Source organism: Struthio camelus, chromosome 26 (genome assembly GCF_040807025.1).
Source record: "Struthio camelus isolate bStrCam1 chromosome 26, bStrCam1.hap1, whole genome shotgun sequence".
Taxonomy (NCBI): domain Eukaryota; kingdom Metazoa; phylum Chordata; class Aves; order Struthioniformes; family Struthionidae; genus Struthio; species Struthio camelus.
In genome coordinates this window covers 4,190,162-4,210,286 of record NC_090967.1, presented here as the reverse complement: position 1 = coordinate 4,210,286, position 20,125 = coordinate 4,190,162, and the positions used below count along the sequence as shown (strand labels likewise).

General features: G+C 56.0%; 2 protein-coding genes across 6 annotated transcripts; both read left to right on the top strand.

The window, feature by feature from the left end:
• The first annotated feature begins 159 nt into the window (after positions 1-159).
• Positions 160-10,316, top strand: LOC104145769 (4-galactosyl-N-acetylglucosaminide 3-alpha-L-fucosyltransferase FUT6-like). 5 transcript variants are annotated; one of them, XM_068920057.1, is made up of 3 exons: positions 160-3,073; positions 5,094-5,342; positions 9,072-10,316. In XM_068920057.1, the coding sequence occupies exons 2-3, from the start codon at positions 5,109-5,111 to the stop codon at positions 10,053-10,055; spliced, it is 1,218 nt and encodes a 405-aa protein (XP_068776158.1). In that variant the 5' UTR covers positions 160-3,073; positions 5,094-5,108; the 3' UTR covers positions 10,056-10,316. The 5 variants fall into 5 exon arrangements, with proteins under 5 accessions (XP_068776158.1, XP_068776159.1, XP_068776160.1 ...); XM_068920058.1 differs by lacking the exon at positions 160-3,073 and adding an exon at positions 6,558-8,386 and having other exon boundaries at positions 5,255-5,342; positions 9,072-10,314; XM_068920059.1 differs by lacking the exon at positions 160-3,073 and adding an exon at positions 6,677-8,386 and having other exon boundaries at positions 5,288-5,342; positions 9,072-10,314.
• Positions 10,317-12,103: 1,787 nt separating this feature from the next.
• LOC138062347 (3-galactosyl-N-acetylglucosaminide 4-alpha-L-fucosyltransferase FUT3-like) lies at positions 12,104-13,582 on the top strand. Its single transcript, XM_068920061.1, has one exon. The coding sequence runs from the start codon at positions 12,231-12,233 to the stop codon at positions 13,287-13,289; it is 1,059 nt and encodes a 352-aa protein (XP_068776162.1). The 5' UTR covers positions 12,104-12,230; the 3' UTR covers positions 13,290-13,582.
• The last annotated feature ends 6,543 nt before the right edge of the window (positions 13,583-20,125 follow it).

Sequence of the window (20,125 nt, the reverse complement as noted above, 5' to 3'; positions counted from 1 at the left end):
GCCCCACGCGGCGTTTCTGGGCGCTGGGAAGCGGCCGCTCGGCTCCCGCGCCTCTGGCGGGATGGCGTTCCCGCAGCTCGGCCGCGCCGGCTCTGGCAGCCGCGGGGAGGCCGAGGGACCGGAACGGCCGCGGAGCTGGCGCCAAGCCGCTGCCCCGGGACCGGCGGCCGCTTTGCCGGGGTGACCCATCGGGCAGCGCGGCGGAGCATCCCCAGCGGCCAGAGCCGGGGCACATCGGGGAGCTCCCCGGCCCGCAGTGAAACCCTGAGCGGCGGAAAGCGGGGATGATCCCGGCCAGACGCAGCTTTAGGATGGAGTGGGGGTGCTGGCTGGGAGCACGCCGCGGCGTGGGACGGCAGCAGCCGGCCAGCGTGGCCGGTTGGAGCTGATGAAGGAGGAAAACATCCCAAACATGTCAGTGCGGGTTTGGGCAGGCGCCAAGGCTGGGCCGGGAGGAGGCGGCCGGGGAGCCGCAGGGAGCAAGGATGCTGTTGCACACGTGGGACTGGAGGGGTTGCGGTGGCAGGGGGGGGAGTGCAGCCTGCCACCGACCCCGCCGCGGGTGGGCGCGCGCCCCTCCAGCACCTCTGCACGGCTGCCGCCATCCCTGCCGCTTCCCAAGGCGCGAAGGAGAGGCTGTGCCTTGCGGAGACGAGGCTGGAGAGACGGAGACATTGCCATCGCTCTGCCAACCGCGCCGGCTCCGGCTGGACCCCGGCGCCTCGGCCGCGGGATCGATGGGCAACGTGTCCCCTCCGCTCCGCTGGCTCGGAGCAGGTCCCAGCTGCGTTTTCCTCCCTGGAAAAAGTCTCCAGATGCGACTCAGAGGGTGTCGCGGCTTTTGGGGTGCCACCGCGAGAGCAGAGCCAGCCGGACGCATCCTGTCCGGCCTGATGCATCCGGGATGGGATCGAGCCCTGCCGAAAGCTCCCCGGAGGCAAGCTTGAGCGAAGCAGATTTTTTTTTTCTTTTTGGCTTTGGGAAGTTATTAGCGAGGCCGATTTGAGCACTTTTTGCAGCGAGGGGGCTTTGTGGGTGGATTTCTCAACTCAGAAAGATTTGGAGGTTGGGAGGAAGCAGGGCCGCAATGGAAAAGTTTGCGTTTTACATTTTCAAGAGGAAATATTTTCCATTTGGGGATTGGAAGTGACTTCTGTTTAGAAACTTGAGAAGAGCGTGGCACGACGTGAACATAAACAGCAAAACAAGCCACCTCCCTGCAGGCCAAACTGCAGCGTTTCAGATCGACTGAGATGGAGCATCCCGACCGACCCGAACGGAGACGTCGCGGAGGGCTCTGGACACCTTGGCTGATCCTCAGCTCCGCTGAAGCCTTCCCAGGACCCCATCTCACTTCCACCGCTCCGGGGTTTGCTCTGCGCTTTCCCAGCAAGCTTTGGCCAGGATGATGGTTTCCATTAGCCGGCGAGGGTGGCTCTCTGCCGTCCCATCTCTTCCACGTCTCCCCCATCATTGGGGAAGGCTTTAGACAAGGGTGTCCGTGTCCCCCTCCGCACGACCCAGATTATGGGGCACTGGGTCCCGGGTTGCCCTTTGCAAGCCCAGACCAGCGGGCCTTCAGTGCTCCTTTAACTGTTTATCTAGATTTCCCCTGAAACCAGAGATGCCTTGCGAGCATGGTCTTCATTATAATTCGATTAGTTACATTTCCAGATAATTGCCTATTACATTTTCCCCTTCCAGACCCTCCCTTTGCCTTTTCTCAGAGAAAAAAAAAGCAAGAGGCCATGCACATGGGGGTCACTGCCCAAATCTGCTTTCCTCTGGCAGCCGAATTGCGTGGCTGGAGATGGGGCTCAGCTGCGAGCTGGCCATCTCCGGGTGCCGCTGAGCCTTTCCCGAGGATGCTTCGTAAGGGTGCCACGGCCGCATGATAAGACCTGATCTCCCTCTTCTCTTTCCCGGCCGCTATCTCACACGTGGGGAGCCCTGACTTGTCGTTGCCAACACCCAAAACGCCGGGATCCTGCCCCGTCCATGCCTAGAGCCAAGCCACCATGCATGCTTGCAGGAACCGCACGCCTGGTGGCGATTACTAGTTCAGTGGCTAGAGGCAGCCCCTGTCTCATCACCCCTCGGACTAACCCTACGTTGATGCATCAGCCCATATGAGCCACCTGGACCTGCATCTGAACCACGAGTGGATCAAACCCAACTGGCTGCATTTTTTTTCCTCCCACTCACATGCCACACAACTTTGGGCTCTTGGCTCTTGGCCTTTTCGGTGGAGATCCGTTGCAGACAACTGACAAATCACCCTTAATCCACCAAAACTGCTAAATCTCTGGATAATCCCTCCCCGCCACCGCTTCGACACCATTCCCCTGCAACAGGCCTGCGTGAGGCCATCAATCAGTGCCTTTGGCTCCTGGGTGCCTCCTGGGCCGTGTCTACACAGGGAAACCCTCTCATTTATAAAATCTGGGGACCTCCCACAGTTTCCCATTCCCCATGACCCTGGCGAGGGGGTCGTTGCTCAGAGTAAACTGGTTGAGAGGGAAGGTCCTAATATTTAGATGGGAAGCCATTAGCAGGCAATATCTTATCTGCCTCCTGTTTGGAAGCGGAGGCTGGGCGCGATGGCAGGAGCGCGGGTCATGCTGGAGTTGCCTCTGAAATGCCCCTGACATGCTCCATTTTGCCATCGGTGCTTGCGGCTGGGTTATAGCAAGTCCCTAGCTATACAGAGCTGAAGGGATATACATATATGTATATATCGTCATGGGATGAGAACAGTGGGTGCAGAAGGACTTCTCAGAGGAAGAAAAAAAAGAGTTTTGATCCCCAATTGTTGAATTTTAAAGCCAAATCTGCCCCGAAACATAAGTAATTTCCTTGGGAAACCAGGCAAGAAGCCAACCAGGAGCAAACCAAAAACCAAGGCAGTGGGGTTGTTAGACTCAACATTGGAGGGAAAGACTCCAACTTCCCCACTGACTTATTTGTAATATCTTCAGCAGAAAGAGCCCCCCACTTCAGGGCTGCTGCAGAGATAACTTCAGAGCACTCTCTTTCCTTGACTACCCTCACGTGGCAGCGGCTGGGAGCCCAGGTAGCACTGGGAATGGGAACAGAAATATAGAAGTAACAAAACTCATTGGAAACAGCAAGGTTGTTGGCCATGAGTTAGCTCTACCCAAGTCATCCTTGGCAGCTTTCAGCATGCAGCTCCTGAGTGCTCTGTCATCCCCCCTGCTCAGCTGGGCATTGACTAAAGACAAGAGGGCTGAGGCAGCTGCTTGGACTGCTTGGACCAAAGCCAGTTTCCCAGAGGTTGTCCCCAAGGTCCAAAGCCATGGGGGACATCTGTGCGCAGGCCAGAAGGCTCTGCAAGCAGGGGGGAAATATTGACCCACCATCTAGTCCTGCAAGTTGGAGAAAAGCAAAGTCCTAGAGCCAAGAATATGGTTGCTCTCTCTTCCCTCTCCTGCCTCCAAGCCCAGCATGGGATGGGTGTGCGTGGGACAGAAGAAATCTGGCTTCTCCATGAGAAAGCTGCCTTTTGGCAGCATTCTTATTACATGCGCATTAGGAACGTTTACTCTTAAAAAAAATCTTTATGAAATTTTTATGTTGCTCTGTAGCTTTGGTTCTACTTAAGTATTCGAGTCTGTCAGTTTTGGATTATTTGTACCAAGATGGGTTTCTAAGGTGTTACCGTTCATGGCTGCTGAACGTCTACCCTGATGCCATCATGTGCTGATTACTAAATGCTTAGAAACATAGGCTGTTGGCTCTTGACCTGGAAAAGATACCTGGTGATTTCAAGGAGTAGGCAGGCCACGGACAGCAGGGAGGGAGCGAACCACACCGCCTGAGCCAGTGCCTCTTGGGCTGCTACCAAGTCAGGGAAGGGAGTGTAAATTGTCAGCAAAAATGCAGGTTTTCACCTAATTTACAGATGTTCCCATGCTAGCTGGGCCAGGTCAAAGACCAGCTCAGTGCTGTGTGAAATTGGGGACTCTATAGGTGCAACCGGGAAAGGGTCTGGCCCACAGTAGCTGGATGGGGGCACGACCTTCATGTCAACTGGATCTGCTTCCCTTTGCCACTGCTCTCATCCGTCCTGCTCAGCCCCAGCTGCTCGCGGGTCCCCTGATCTAGGAGATAGGAGCCCTCCCTCCATCTATAAACTTCTTCCTTGGTGTCTTGAGCCTTAAACCCATCTGCCTGCACCTAGGCATCAGCCGATCCCAGAAACGCTCAACAGCTCTGCTTCCTAATGCTGACCGGGGGGAAAAAAAAAACATTTCCCACCCCAGAAGGATGCTGGTGTCTTTTGGCCCCCATACGAACACGGCCCGGGCGAGTGAGACTATCGGTGCTGATGTTGCTCTGCGGTGTGGTTCAGCTCTGGGTGCAGCACCAGCAATTGTTCTGTTTCTTCCCGAAGGAAACAGCAAGTCCTTGGCAATACAAACATTTCACAACCCTCCTGCACCACTCCCTGCCATTCTCCTGGAGGCTGGAGTCCGTGAGCGGTGAGGCTGCCTGGCGCTGGGCTTCCCCATGGGGAGTCGAACCCATGCCAAAGGGTCTTGATGCTCTCCAGGAAGACCCGTGGTCCTGGCAAACACACAGAATTGGTGATTTAATATAGATACAGCTAAAATGTGGGGCAGTCTGGGGAGAGATGATGGTAAAGTGGTTTGGTCCACCCAGGGAGGCAGATGGCCAAGGAGATGCAGGGTTTGGAGGTTTACTAGTGTCTCGGGCTCCCAGCCAACCTTGAGCTCCCATCGCAGTCTTCTGCTGACATGAAAGGGCTCTGGATCAAGCCTTGCTAAATTTGTTCTCCCAATGTCTGCATCTTTCCTCTCTGCTGTTTCCGGGCTGTGGTCATGAGCTGCATCTAGCCTAGAAGTTCAGAAACCCATTTCTGGATCCCAACCAGGGTATGTGGTTATACAGCGAGGCACGAACAACAGGCTTAACATCTTTAGACCTGTTGTACGTTTGGGATTGGAGGCCTCAAATCTCCCTAATCCTCCTCCCTTGCACTGGAAACCCGAGTGAAAAATTCAGCAGGGTCAGAGCCTTTATTGAATGAAGCGTCTCTCATGTCTGTGCAGGCAAAAGGGCTGAGGATGACGGAGGGGAGCATCTGCAGTCATCATGTTTGGACAGGACCTACCCATCCTACCAGCCAAGGCTCAGCTGCATGTTTGGGACAGCCGCTGGAGCCATACTGCTACTCGCCAGTAGATGATCAGCTCCTGAAACAGCTCTGTTCCTGGAAAGCCTCAATGAAATGTTCTGCAAGAGATGAGCAGGGAGAGACTGGATACAGCAACGCTCAGTGCCCTTGGCAGAGCTTCCTGGTGAGTATTCCCAAAGGAATTCTCCATTCCTCTCACTACTTTGCCCTGCTGTTATGCTTTGCAGTCTGCCCCAAACTATCCGGAGCAGGGAAATGTAGTGGCATTCCCTTGTAGAGTCTGCAGAAGCTTTTCAAAGGCAGTGGAGGTACATGGAGTTCACTTTCCAGTTAATTTTGATGCAAACAGAGAGGTCCTAAATACCTTGTTCTAGCACAGGCATATTTTTAATGGGGCTGCAAGACACGTGTCCTGTCCTGTCGGGAGTTTCTGCCTGGACCAGTCCTTGGGGCAAGAGTTCAGAGAAATGCCTCCAAGAATTGAACCCTTAGCTGTAGCCCTGGGCAAGGGCTTATCCTCAGAAGCTAAATATGTGATGGGAAACTAAACTGAGCCCGGGCACGGATCTAAACGCTGTCCCTTTATCGTCCATACTGCACGTTCCTTGGCACAATTGTGGCCCATGGCAGCTAGCGCTCCTCAAACAATGTCTGGGCATGGTCCAGGGATAGCCTGGGGCAGGTACCATTCCCAGGAAACAGGCTGGATGTGGCTGCAGTGACCTGGGATGAAGCAGCATAGATGGGAGCCATGCTGGGTCACTTGGCCTCAGGGATGAAAAACAGTCTCTGGCGTCTTTATTTACTAGCGCAGATGAATCCAGCGTGCTTGCAGATCTGTCAAGTATCTGTTGTAGATTAACTCTGCTTAGTGACCTCTTTGAAGGCAAATGAGCTCAGGTGTTCAGCTACCAGCGTTTCTGAGCGAGTGCCACGTTTGTCTGCCAGCACAGTCTATGTGTTTTCCTGCGCTCACCTGAGTGAGTGCCAAGCACCCGCAGCTCTGCAGCAGCTCGCTCGCTGGGTCAGCAAGGGCAGTAACCAGGAAGTTGCTCCAAAACACAGCGTTATTTGTCTTCAGATGTAGGGATTACTGAGACTATTCATCTTATGGCAATAAATATACTTGTCAACTGCATTTGGTCCTGCCAAGTCCATTACCTAAACGGCCTCTTTGTTCTGTCCGTGTTACAATCTTACATCAGTTTCTAGAGTTTCTAGAGATCTGTCACCTCGCGTCACGTGCGCAGCTTGGAACAATTCTCAGTTCACAGCTCCATGACTCTTTTCCATGACTTCCCCAGCATTGCTTATATGTTTAAATTGACATTAATTACCCCCTACTGCGCTTAAGTTCCTTGTGGCCCTGTTTTTCAAGGGTACAGAAGTCTTGGGATGTTCCACCTGCCTGAAGTCTCTGATCTGGCTCTACAGGATCCTTGAGCTCTGGGGCTGCCCATGGTGCTAAGAAACCTAAATCCTCTTTCTCGTCCTCAGGCTCAAGTAAAATTGCATCCAGCAGCTGTGAGTAAAATTACATCCAGAGGCTGCTCTGGTACTCATGCTGGGGACACCTGGGGATGCAGAGGGCTTCATTTGTGCCTCTGGCTGCAGAGTGGATGGCCCTTAAAGCAAGAATCCAGGTAGTGCCTGGACTTCACAACTATGCCTGTCCTTGGAGGATAACAGTGCTGGAGTCTGTTCTCCGACCCTGAGGCTAACCAGCATTGCTGGGCCGTGTTCATGCTATTAGAAATCCCTTAGCCACCAAAATGGGGTGGCCACATGCCAGCTACCTGTACGGAATGGTTGCTTGCCCGTGGTAACTCCCAAACCACGCCTGGGTCTTGTCTGGTATAGCGTTAGCTGGCTGAGGTCAAAGCCGGGCCAGCAACCATTCCAGTTGTTTGAGCATCTAGATGAATTAACTCTAGTGCTGTTTAATTTACTAGTACAGATGTAGCCCGTGTTGTGGGGAAAGGGCAAGACGTCACGGCGTCTCATGTGTGGAGTTTCTAGGCAGAGCAGTTAAACGGCTGACGCCTCTTCTCTGGTGAGGAGCTGTGAGACCTTGGGCTGCCCGGATCACCCTGGGTAGTGAACCATGAGTTACGGCACCCATCCCTCATGCCCCAGTATATTTTTTGCTCTCACCTGTGTTGGAGTGCTACCAAGTCTGCAGGAGGCAACTGGACACACTTCAGGGGACCTCCGGTTCTGTCCCAGGAAACACGTACCTCCTGGCAGAGTGACTGGAAATACAAATTCTTCCACATCCTCTTGCCCATTTGCAATCCCCCCGCCAACTCAGAAGACCCTCCAAAGACCTATGCTGAAACTCTGTGAATTTTAATTCCACACCAACAACTCACGTTTACAGTCAAACATATTCAAGCCTGATAATAACACATAATGGCTTTTTTTTACTCCCGGCCAAGTGCAGCCAAGCTCAATGCAAGATCAATTTGCTCTGGTCATAGCAAACAAACAGCCTTGCTATGCCCACAGACCGTGATGTACAATGCCTATTCAGCTGGGCTGGAGACACTCCAAAGCAAGGTCTGCAGGCATTGGATGGAGGTGGGGGTCACCCAGCTCAGGCTCTTATCTGCTTGTTTAGCCTTTTATCTACTCTGAAATTCAAGGTGATCTCTGAAGTCAGCAGTCTCATGTTGTGTTATAGTCCAAAGTCTTGAAAAGGCACCTAGAAGACTTGGCCTCACCCAAGGATGGAGGGAGCTGTGCTGTTAACTCCATTAGCCGGATGGGGTGCTCTTGAACCTGGTGCCTACACCTCTGCTCCCTGCCAGCTTTGCCCGCCCTTCCTGAACAGAGCAAAGCAAAGTGGAGAAGAAAGCATGTCACAAACAAATCCATGGGCTGAGACTCGCAAAGGGAGCCAACTGATACGTATGCAGCTGGCCTCTCAACAGCCACAAGCAAATGCAAAGGTGTGCCCATGGCTCCTTTTAGTTGACTCAATTTGTCAAAGAGGAGTAGGTACGTGTATTACAGCCTTTCTTATCAGATGACATGTTTATGGCAGTAGCTGATTGGCACGCATGGCTCTGGATACGGAAGAAGACTTGGAACTCACCACCAATCCCTCCCCCTATCTGTGCTCTCCTCCTTTCTCTTTTCCATTTTTTGCCAGCCACTTCAGTGGTGCCCTCCACAGCGTGCTTTCTCATCGGCACCAAACCTGAGGTGGGTTGCAACAGTCCTTTCTTTTTCGATAGCTATTGGATGAAGAACCTTACTTGGGGGTTGTGGGATGGAGGCACTGGGCACAGCAGGAAGGGCACACAGGCTTCTGTTTCCACTTCTGAGCACGGGCAGGCATTGCTTCATTCTATGTTTTCATATCACATCTGTCTGCTGTTTGCTTAAATCGCCAAATAACTTAAATACGTTATTGCATGGCTGTGAGGACTCCAAAGTGGCTGTTTACAGCTTTTCTATGGGGAAATGAGTGGTGGCTGTTCTCAAAATCAGATAGGCAAAAAGGAGCTGATGAAAAAAGGTAGTGGGTGATGATGGAGGAAAGTCTGGGGTCTTTGGATGAGATGTTGTGCCCTGTGAGTGCCTGTTATAAGCACCTTGTGTATGGAGCTACTGCGGGGGCACTTTCCTCTCACAAAGTGGGAGGAGGCTGGTGGTAAATGTACTTCAGCTCTTCCCAACGTCCCCTGAACCCCTGTGCATACCTCCCTACCAAGCTATATACCAAGAGCCGCGTCCCTGCTGTGTCCAGTGTGCGCCCATGTCTGTGGTGTTTGCAGATTCACTCATGGAGCTCATGGAAGGGAAGAAGACCTTCTGCAAGAATCTCCTCACCTTTATGCTCTTCAGCTTCATATTCAGCTTCTGTCTCTTTGCTTCTTTTCATCAGTTCAGGACTCCTGAGCCAGAGCATAATAATACCCATCCCTCTGCACAAACAGCCCTCACTGATTCCGGCACCCCACCAAAAAGCAAGCATGAGCTGACCATTTTGCTGTGGACCTGGCCCTTTGGGCAGCGCTTTAAATTCAGCAGCTGCTCGGAGCTCTACAGCACGCCAGAATGCCACTTCACTGCCAACCGGAGCTGGTACCACAAGGCCAGTGCTGTGATTGTGCATCATAGGGATGTGTCTTGGAACGTAAAGGGACTGTCCCAGGTCACCAGAATCCCTTCGCAGCGCTGGATCTGGTTCAACCTGGAGTCGCCCAGTCACTCGGCCAACCTGGGCGCCATGGACAACCTCTTCAACCTGACCATGTCCTACCGGAGGGACTCGGACATCTTCAGCCCCTACGGGGAGCTGCAGCTCCTTAGCCAGCCCCAGCCCTTCAGCATCCCGCCCAAGGCCAAGCTCGTGGCCTGGGTGGTCAGCAACTGGCGGGCAGACTCCCACCGGGTGAAGTACTACGAGCAGCTGAGGCAGCACATCGCCGTGGACGTCTACGGGCAGCAGCACCGGCCCCTGGCCCAAGACCAGCTCCTGCCCACCATGGCCCAGTACAAGTTCTACCTGGCCTTTGAGAACTCGCAGCACGAGGACTACATCACCGAGAAGGTCTGGAGGAACGCCTTGTCGGCTGGCACCGTCCCCGTCGTCCTCGGGCCGCCCCGGGACAACTACGAGCGCTTTCTGCCCCCCGACGCCTTCATCCACGTTGATGACTTTGCCAGCGCCCGGGACCTGGCGCGGTACCTGCAGGAGCTGAGCGAGGACGCTGAGAGATACCAGCGCTACTTCCAGTGGCGGCGGTGGCTGAAGCCCGTGAATGCGCCCGGCTGGGCCGTCCACCTCTGCCGGGCCTGCCGGGTCCTGCAGACGACGGAGGCCCGGTACCAGGTGGTGCCCAAGCTATCTGAGTGGTTTGTGTAACTGCTATTTTCTCGGCTCCTGACTGTATTTTGATCTTGTTGAACTTGCGATTGGGTGCAATTTCACAGGAGGATTGAACTTGTTAAAAATGGAGGGACAATAAGAGCTTTGAAACCAACAGGAACAAGGAAACAATCAGTGTTCATGTCTTTGTTTTACGAGATAATAGACTACCCGATAGAGTAGTACATTGGGTTTTTTTTCTGTTGGTGTTTGAGTTAATGCAGGCTGCAGCCTTGCCTATGGAGAAATTCAGTGCAAAATGCTTTTTTTTTTTTTTTTTTAAACCACCAATCTGCTAACAGCTCTGGGTCACTCCATATGTTGGAGAGTAGAAACAAATGGCTGGGAGGGGTAGGTGGAATAAAAATATGTATCATAAACCTGCTTCAGGGACTTTGTACTCTGCAAGGCTGTGGTGGAAGGAGTGGCCGGGCCATGATGCAACCAGCTGCTGCTGGAAGGTGCGGTCTCACCCCTTCCTTCTTCACCTCCCAGCCCACCACCCCACTTCTGCCCTTGCTCTGCCTCCAGCCCTCCCTGACTGTCTTCGAGGTGCTGCGGCAGGGTGCTGAACAGGCAGGCAACTCTTCACTTTTTGTTTTGCAAGGCTAGTTTTTGGCCAGATTGGCAAGACACGATTGGTTCAGGAAAGAGTGTGAGAGCAGCCGATGGGAGCGAGAGCAGGGAGGGAAGGGGAAGGAGCGAGCCCCCGTTCTGGAAACAGTTGGCTCGGCCAACTATGCGGACTTTCCCTCGGCTTCTCCAGTGACTTACAGAAACCTGAGGTGGTGTCTTTGCCTTTTAATTGCCTTTTGCGGATGTTTTTCGTCCGTTTGCCTAGCCGCCCCTTGCAGCACGTGAAGTTTTAGCGCATGCAGTGCCTTGCGGCAAGGCGTCCCGCAGCATCTGAACCTCTCGACGTCCGACTTCAGTGGACGCCCTCTGGGCCTCGCGTTGCAAAAACAGGCTGAAGGAGTAGCCCTTAGTCAACTTTCTCCTGTATGCCTGTAAGCTGTTTCTTCTCCAGGTTGAGGAGCCCCATCGCACTGAGTTGTTTCCCCCATGCAGCTTTTCCGCACCTCCCACTCCCCTCTGCTCTGGCTGGCTGGGGCTGGGGGGCCCGCAGGAACCATGGGGCAGCGGTGCCCTCCTGGGGTCCCTTCCTACAGCTCTGGATATCCTTGCACTGGCCCAGGTTGCCCAGAGAGGTTGTGGCGTGTCCTTCCTTGGACATATTCAGAAACCATCTGGACCCAGAGCTTGGCAACTTGCTCTCGGTGGCCCTGCTGGAGGGATTGGACGAGACGCTCTCCAGAGGTCCCTTCCAACCTCAACCATGCTGTCATTCTGTGAGCCCCGTGTTGAGGTCTTCATAGATTTATTCTAACCCCACGTTCCCACACGTCCTGCGTGGTAAATCAGCTCCAAGACCACCGATGTGTTCAGGTGCCCAATTGCTTATTCTGTCGCCATCGGCCATGAATTCCCTCTGCGTTTCTGCCTGCAGTCGCTTGGTAGCAGAAGGTCCCTCTGCAAGACTGTACCGCTGTGAGCCCCGGTCACCAGCAACCTCCGTTACCTGCTTTTTTCCTCCCCGCTCTGCTTTGCAGATGGCTTGAACGCGGGGATCTGGGCAAGCCGAAGGCCAGCTCCTTCGCTCTGAAATCCGAACGCCGACGCCGCCCCTCTCTTCCCCGTCTTCCCGCTGCTGCGCGGCCAGTCGACCCCTTCCTGAGGCCGCTCGGGTCCTCGAGGAGCCTCGGAGGGACCGTCGGGCCGGCTGCGGCGGCCAACGCCGGCTCCCAGCGCCTCCGGCACCCCCGAACCCATCCCCAAGCCCAGCGGGGGCCGCCGGCCGCCAAAAGGCAGGATCCCCCCGGGGAAGAGCAAAGGGGCACGGGCCGAGACGGCGCCACCGCCGAGAGCTGCCGCTTACCCTCGGCGTCACGGAAAGCGGGGGGGGGACACAGGACTAACGCCCCGCCACCGGCCCGTCGTGTGGGCTGCGAGATAGACAGACAGCATATATAGATATATATTTTTAAGCTGTCGGGAAGGGGCGTGAGGTGGCAGCGGCTGGGGCGGGCAGGCGGCCCCCGGGGGGTGACAGGGCCATATTCGGGCCCTGCAGGCCGGGCCCCGCGCCGCCCTGGAGCCTGTCGGCGGCCCCGCATGGAGCCCGCCCGAGGGAAGGCGCCCGGCTGCGGCCGCTGCTGCCTCGCCGGCCTGCTGGCCGGCCTGGCCGCGGCCCTCTGCCTCCTGGCCTACGCGCGGCCCGGCGGGCTGAGGTCGGCGGCGTGTCGGGCCGCGGCGGCGCGGCCCGGGCGGGCACGGCCCCCGTTGCTGGTCCTGCTGTGGACCTGGCCCTTCGGGCAGCGCTTCACGCCGCAGAAGTGCTCGGCGCTCTACGGCGTCCCCGACTGCCGCTTCACCGCCAACCGGAGCCGGTACGCGGCGGCCAATGCCATCATCATGCACCACGACGGCATCTACGCCGGCCCCGAGCGGCTGCCCCAGGGCCCGCGGGTGCCTTCGCAGCGCTGGATCTGGTTCAACCTGGAGTCGCCCAGTCACTCGGCCAACCTGGGCGCCATGGACAACCTCTTCAACCTGACCATGTCCTACCGGAGGGACTCGGACATCTTCAGCCCCTACGGGGAGCTGCAGCTCCTTAGCCAGCCCCAGCCCTTCAGCATCCCGCCCAAGGCCAAGCTCGTGGCCTGGGTGGTCAGCAACTGGCGGGCAGACTCCCACCGGGTGAAGTACTACGAGCAGCTGAGGCAGCACATCGCCGTGGACGTCTACGGGCAGCAGCACCGGCCCCTGGCCCAAGACCAGCTCCTGCCCACCATGGCCCAGTACAAGTTCTACCTGGCCTTTGAGAACTCGCAGCACGAGGACTACATCACCGAGAAGGTCTGGAGGAACGCCTTGTCGGCTGGCACCGTCCCCGTCGTCCTCGGGCCGCCCCGGGACAACTACGAGCGCTTTCTGCCCCCCGACGCCTTCATCCACGTTGATGACTTTGCCAGCGCCCGGGACCTGGCGCGGTACCTGCAGGAGCTGAGCGAGGACGCTGAGAGATACCAGCGCTACTTCCAGTGGCGGCGGTGGCTGAAGCCCGTGAATGCGCCCGGCTGGGCCGTCCACCTCTGCCGGGCCTGCCGGGTCCTGCAGACGACGGAGGCCCGGTACCAGGTGGTGCGGGACTTGTCCGCGTGGTTCGTGTAGCCCTACCCTGTTGGGTTGGTGTTGGTGGCCACCGCCGGGGCCGGCCTCGAGCTCTGGTTTACGGTGAGATGAGCCCTTTGCTGTGTTGCGTCTGCTTTCGTTTGGCTTTGGCTTGGTGATGCTGTTTCTGGAGTTTGCCCTGTGCATTAAAGCGCCTAATAAACAGGCAATTCGGTTCCAGCCATGTTCGTCCTTCCTTTGACCCACTCGTGGGCTCGCATTCGGGAAATAAAAGCTCAGGGAGCTTCAGCCCATCGCCTCCAAGACCCGCTCTGCCGTGCTCTCGTCTCGGCTCTGGCCATGTCCTCCTTCCTCGGGCGCCTTCGGGAGCCGCGGGGGAAGCTGGGCTGGGGCTGCTGGGTGGTGGCCCTCGCGGTGGCTTTGCTTTTACCTTTTCGCCCCTTTGCCACCTTTCTTTCTTCATCTCTTGCCGCCTGCAATGTTTTACCCTTTTTTTTTTTGGCCTTTTTTTTTGGTTTTTTGGCTGTTGCGCCCCTACTTTCTGTGTCTTGGGCCCATTTCTCGCGCAGGGTGCTGGGTGCTGCGGTGCGGAGGCTGCCTGCCGCAGGCAAAGGCCAGGGCCACCTTGGAAAACCAACTGGAAAGTCCTGGGCCCCGGAGCATCTCCAACTGGGGAAACTGGTCCGAAACGGTAGCGCCGTGGGAGAGCCCGGACAGACACGGAAGCTCCCCGGGCTCGCTTAAATCCCCCTCAATAAACTCATCGAGCGTTGGCAATGAATGAACGTTATCGCCCAGCAAAGTAAATCGAGTGACAAATCGCCGCGCTGCGGCGCAATTAAGAGAGATTTAATTAGCTCGGCTCTGCCTGCAGCCCCGCGCGCTGTCTTCGGTGCTGCCGCGAGGCCCCAAGCCGCAACCTTGCAAAATATCCCGTTACAGCTTCTCCTTCAACACGAAGCTACGAGTCTCGGATAGGATGAAAAACCCTTCACCGTTAGTCTCCTTCGTCCCGAAACGCAACGCCGGCCGGGGCGAGCGCAGCGGGAAGGCACCCCGGCCGCCCGGCCAACCTGCCCTGCGTTTCGGAGGCGCCGGGGATTAGGGGGAGCATTAGAGGGGCTGGTCGGCCACGGAGGAGGGTGCGCGCGCGGGCCCGGGGGGGGGTCTTTGCAAAGCTGCTGTCGCTCTTTCCGCGGCAGCTAGCGCCGTTGCACGGAGCGATTCGCCAGCCGGACGGCTCGTCCCGCCGTGGGGCGTTCGGTCCTGGCGCTCCACGCCGGAGCGCGCGGGGGTTTGCATCGCTGCAACGGGCACCGGCACGGAGGGGAAAAAGTCACCCGGAGGGGAAAATAGCCCCCCAACCCGCTGGCTTAGCGAGTCCCAGAGTTGCAAAACCCATTGCATTAAAAAAAAAAGCGGCTGTGCAAGGAGGATGCTCAGGGAGGGGGGAAAGGCAGCGGGTTTTTGTTGTGTGCCGCTGGGAGGAAGCCGGCTGGCGAAAGCCCCCGTGGGGAAGGGGGGGGGCGAGGGAAGGGGCTGGCCGCGCCGGAGGTCTGCGGCGAGGCGAGGGAGCCGATTCGAAACAAATGCTGAGGGCTCGTCGCGGAAGCCCGGAAAAATTGAATTTGGAAATTTTCACTTGAGGTCAACCCAAAGCACGTAAATCGCCCGGTTGGGGCGGTGGTGGTGGGGGGAGAAGCGGCGGCAGGGAAGAGCCTGTTTAAAACCAGGCTCGTTTTTTTTTTTTTTTTTTTTAAGTGCAAAGACGTGCTTTTGCAGACTAGAAAAATCTCCCCGGCTGGAAACGCCGCAGCGGAGCCTCGGGCGCGGGAGTTTTTTTTCCCCGGAGCCAGCGGTGGGAAACGGCCGCCGTCCCCCCCGCGCCGACGTGCGCACCGCTTCGCACCTTGGGTTATTTCCCCGGGGTGCAAACCACCTTTTCCACCCGCTTTCCAACCCCGTCCCGGCCGCTGCCGCCCCGCCGGCTCCGGCGTTTGCAGAGCATCCGCTCTGCAAGACGAGAGAGAAAAAAAAAAAAAAAAACTCGCTTTTTCTCCCGGAAACGTGCCAAGCCCAACTCCCTTCGCTTCCACCTCCCGGCGTCGCTTAACGCCGCGGGTTATCGCAGGGGAACCGGCAGCTCCGGGTGCACTGGCGCTCCCCGGCCGGGGTTGTTTCGGCGGGATGAGCGGCCGCGGAGCCGGATTCGCCTTCGCGCCCAGGCGCCGCCGGTCCCGGCTCGCTCCCAGGGACGAGGCTCCCCGTCAGCCGGCGGCAAACCCTTGCGGCGGGCTGGCTGCAGCCCGCGGGGATGAATCCACTCGAATCTTTTCCCACCCTTGCTGTGCGCCGCGGCCTTGCCGGCAGAGCCAGAAAACTCGCAACCCCCCCCCCCCCCCGCTTTTTCCCCGCTCCGCCTCTCCGAACCGTGGGAAATCTGCCAGAGCGCAAATATTAACAGGGTTAGCTCAGCTACCTTGGATTTTTTTTTAATTTTTTTTATTTTTGGGGTTGTTTTCCTCCTCCGGCGCAGACGAGAGGCTGCCGGGACGCTCTCCAGCCTCCCTCCGGAAAATAGCTTCCGCTTCAAGACGGTGGTTTTTTGCCGCCCTTGCCTGTCGCGCCGCGCGGCAGCGGGGTTATTCAGGCTTCGCGCGAGCGTAGCCGGCGGGCGGGGGTCCCGCGGGGAAGCTTTCCGGCCCCCCCTCCGGCTTGCACCTTCGAGGGGGCTCCCTTGGTTTAGCCTCCGCGAGGCTAGAAGAGACCCTCGCAGGCCGGTGGGCTCAAGCCGCGCCAGGCGGGACGCGGGGACGGCCGGCGTCCGCCCGGGGACAGTGGGACGAAACGTCCCGCTCGCCGTCCTCTGCCCGCGCCGCCGGGTTGAGAACAGAAAGAAACGTCCCAGCAGGGCTTAGGTAAGGGATGTCCCCGGCTCCCGGAGACTTGCTCACCCCCAGGTGGTTTTTCTCATGCGAAACGGGGTGGAGGGACTGGGTTTTAGGGGTTCTGCTGGCTGCAGACGCCCTGCAGAGCTGGTGGAGGCTGAGCCTGGCCAGACCTTCGCAGAAGGGAAGAGAAACCGCTTGGATACACCAAAAGCCTGGAGAAGCAGCGGCTGGAGCCTTCCAAGCTCCAGGGCCTCACGGCAGCTGCGCTTGGTCTCCCGGGTGGGTGAAGGCACCAAACCGACACGGTCAACTCAACGGAGCGCCGTCTTCCTGAGCCTTTGGAGCCTGCTCGTCGTTTCGGCCGACGAGGGGCAGGATGAAACGATGAAGACCTTGATTTCGCCACCGTTGCCCAAGCCCCATTGAGTTTCCTCCTTCTCCCACGTGGGAAGTCCCCAAACAGCAGCTGAAGCAATGAGGAGTAGCGTTGTTCCGGGGCGTCGCATTTTTGGTGCCACCATCCAGGCCAGAGCTATTGGGGCAGAAAGAGCTACGACTTGGAGCAAAGAGATTAAGCAAAGCGGCAGAGGGTTTAGGGAAGAGTGAGATGAATGAGAAGCCGTGATGGGAACGTGACCGAGGTGGGCAGGGCAAGGGAACCAATTTTTGGGGTTGGAAACGACATGGTTGGCGAGGGGAAGGGGCACGTGGCACTGTCCCAGCACCCAAGGGGATAGTTTTAGTCTTTTCTTTTTGGAGACTTGCAAGCTCCACGCTCTTGGCTTTGCTTTTGTTTTGGGCTTTCCACTCTGAGCCTCACGATGGGTTTATTTTCCCATGGTCCAAGGCCAGGAGGGACAACCGGGGCCGTCCGGCTTTGGGGACGTCTCCAAAACCATCTCCACCGCCCGACCCGGGTTCAGCATCCCGACTGCAAGCTGCTGCCCGCAACCTTTGTTTTCCTTCTCTTTTTTTTTTAATGCTCTTGCACGAGTCAGATTTTCCGAGCAGCCTTGTCCAATTTGGTCATTAAAACTTCAGTTTATCCCTTTTTTTTTTTTTTTTGGACAGGCTGGCAGCGGGACTGCAGCCTTTCTCGGTTTCTGGAGCGCGCGCGCGCGCACACACGCACACGCACACGAAGATTTATGAGTCTCAAAAGATGCTTCATAAAATATTTACAGAGCGGAGCTTCGAGCCGGTGCTTGACTCGGCCACGAGCCGTCCACGGCTGTCAGGAATCTGGGTGGCAGGAGGGGAAATATAAACAGACCTTTTTTTTTTTTTTTTTCCATTCCCAAAAGAAAAAAAAAAACTGCTATAAACCTTCCCGGTCCCGAGACTTTTCAGCCTTTTTTTTTTCAGTCCTTCCCCGGCCGGGGCCGATCGCTCCCTTTGCTCGACGCGGGCTGGTTTTGCAAACAAACGCAGTGATTTGCACCCGTTCTCACCGAGGAGGCAGCGGCGCTTTCAGCCTGGCGCGGATTTAATTCATATTTTTACCTCGAGGGTGGGAAAACCTGCTTTTAAAGGATACGACCGGCTCAGACACGCAGGGTGTTCGCGCTGCTACCGATGGGGGAACGTGGCGGTGTGCTAAACAGGGCTAACGGGTGTTAGCATGGGGCTAACGCGTTATAGGGGGATAACACACAATGAATGGGGATAACACATATCATACGGGGCTAGCACATATTATATGAGGATGACACATATTATATAGGGATAGCGCAGATCATATGGGGACATTGCATGTTACATGGAGCTAGTGCATGTTAAATGGGGATAATACATGTTTTACGGGGGCTAATGCACGGTACATGGCGATAACACGTGTTACATGGGGATAACGTGTTATATGCGAATAATGCGTGCTACATGGGGATAACGCATGTCAAGTGGGGATAACGCATGTTAAATGGGGATAACACGGGTTATATGGGGATAATGCATGTTAAATGGGGGCTAATGCATGTTATGTGGCGATAACATGTTATACGGGGATAATGTATGTTAAATGGGGATAATGCACATTAAATGGGGATAACACATGTTAAATGGGGATAACACGTGCTAAATGGGGCTAATATCTGCTAAGTGGGGCTAAGGTGTGCGAAATGGGGCAAACGTGCACGCAACGGGGACACGGCATGTGCAAGGGGGTCAACGCGCTGGCTCAGGGCCGGCCAACCGGAGCCCCGTCCGGGCTGGGTGATGGAGCAGAGAGGGGGAAAAAAAAAAATTCCCAGATTTTTACCCCTCTGGCTGGGATATATTTAATGCAAGGGCGGCTCAGGCTCCCGCTAAAGGCACCGGAGCAGGAGCTCCATCGCCCCGGCCCCATCCTAGGATGCGCCTGGCTCTCTCCGACCTGCAGCAGCCAGCTGCGGGCTGGTCCCAAATTTTTGCCCAGCCCTGCGCTGGGGATGCCCCATTCCCAGGAACAGCTCAATCCAGCGGCTTCACACACAAAAAAGGCATTTTGCAGCAGCAAATGAACGCGTTTGGGCCTTTTGCAGCTGTGCAGGGGGGTTTCTGCATAAATGGGGAGCTGTAACGTCCATCCCCGACGCCTCTTACCAGCAGTGAAAGAAGAGAAGAGGCCAGAAGTCAATATAACCCTCCTTTTATTTCCATTTTGTCGTGACTATGTAACAGCATCATTCCCGAGTTTACGTTTGTTTAAAAAAAATAATATCATACTGCATCCCCCTCTTCCCCCCCCCCAAAAAAACCCAACTGTTCAGAATAAATGGTAACAGATAATAAATGTAAACTGCACTTGGCACCATTTGGCTCAATAAATAAAAAAAAAAGAAAGAAGAGAGAGAGAGAGGAAGAACGCGTTACGTAGACGGCACACTATGGTATCTAAATAAATAACATAAGTTACTTTGAATAAATAGAGAGTATCTAAAATACAGATGCATTGCATCCATTTCTGCAGTCGGCCGGGCAGAGCCGACGACGCCGGGAGGGACGTGGTTTCCCGCAGCCGGCCCCGCTCCCGCCGGCGTCTCCGAGACGATTCGCCTTTTTTCTTTATTTATAGACTTTTTTTTTTAACCTCCTTTTTATTTTATTTTATTTTTTTTTTTTGCACGTCGGGCCTCAAGTTTAAGGCTACACCTTGCTACACCCCCCCCCCCCGAATGGAAACACGTGGCACCCCTCTTTATTAAGGGCAGAGCGCAGCGATGTTTTCATCCTGGGAGGAGGTGGGGGGAAAAAAAAAATCATAATAATATTTGGTCTTGATAAACAGGGAAGGGACGGGGGGGGGAAAAAAAAAAAGGCCCAAATCCCCGGCTGCATCCACGAACGGGGCCCGAAGAGCTGCTCGGGGCGAGGTGGCGGCTCCCAAAGCCTTCGGCCTCCTCCTCCTCCTCGCTCCCGCGCCGCTTGAGCGCGCGTGTGCGTGTAGGGTGTTTTTTTTTTTTTTTCTTTCCTGGAGGCTTCTGCAACAAAACTAATTTTAGTTTTTATAGTAGTCGAAACTGGAATGGACCCAAGCCCTTGAGAGCACAGCTATTATTACTCTTAAATTTTGGATTTTTTTTTCTTTTTTTTTTTTAATTCTCCCTCAAAGCAAGAGCGAGCCGCCGCTCTCCCGCCGGCACCGACAGACCAACTTCCCCACGGCGAAACGCGGCAAACCCGCTCTCGCCAGCGTGTATTCAAAAGGAATAAAAAAAAAAATTGCAGAAGACTAAATACGCTTCTCGCCATCGGGCGCCGGCCGAGCTGGGATGCTCCGGCGCTTCATCCGGCTCGGTGCAAACCATCCGCGTGCGACCCCCTAATTCGGAGCAAGGGCCGGGCAATGGCGCCCGGCTCGGTGCAAAGAGGGGGATGTGCACCGACTTTGTCCGTTCTCAGTGGCCGGGAGGGCGGCGGGCGCCGTTGACGCCGCTCTGAACCCGCTCCGCCGCCAGTCGCTTTTGCATCAAAAGCAAAGGAGGAAAACCAAAAAAAGCCGCGAGG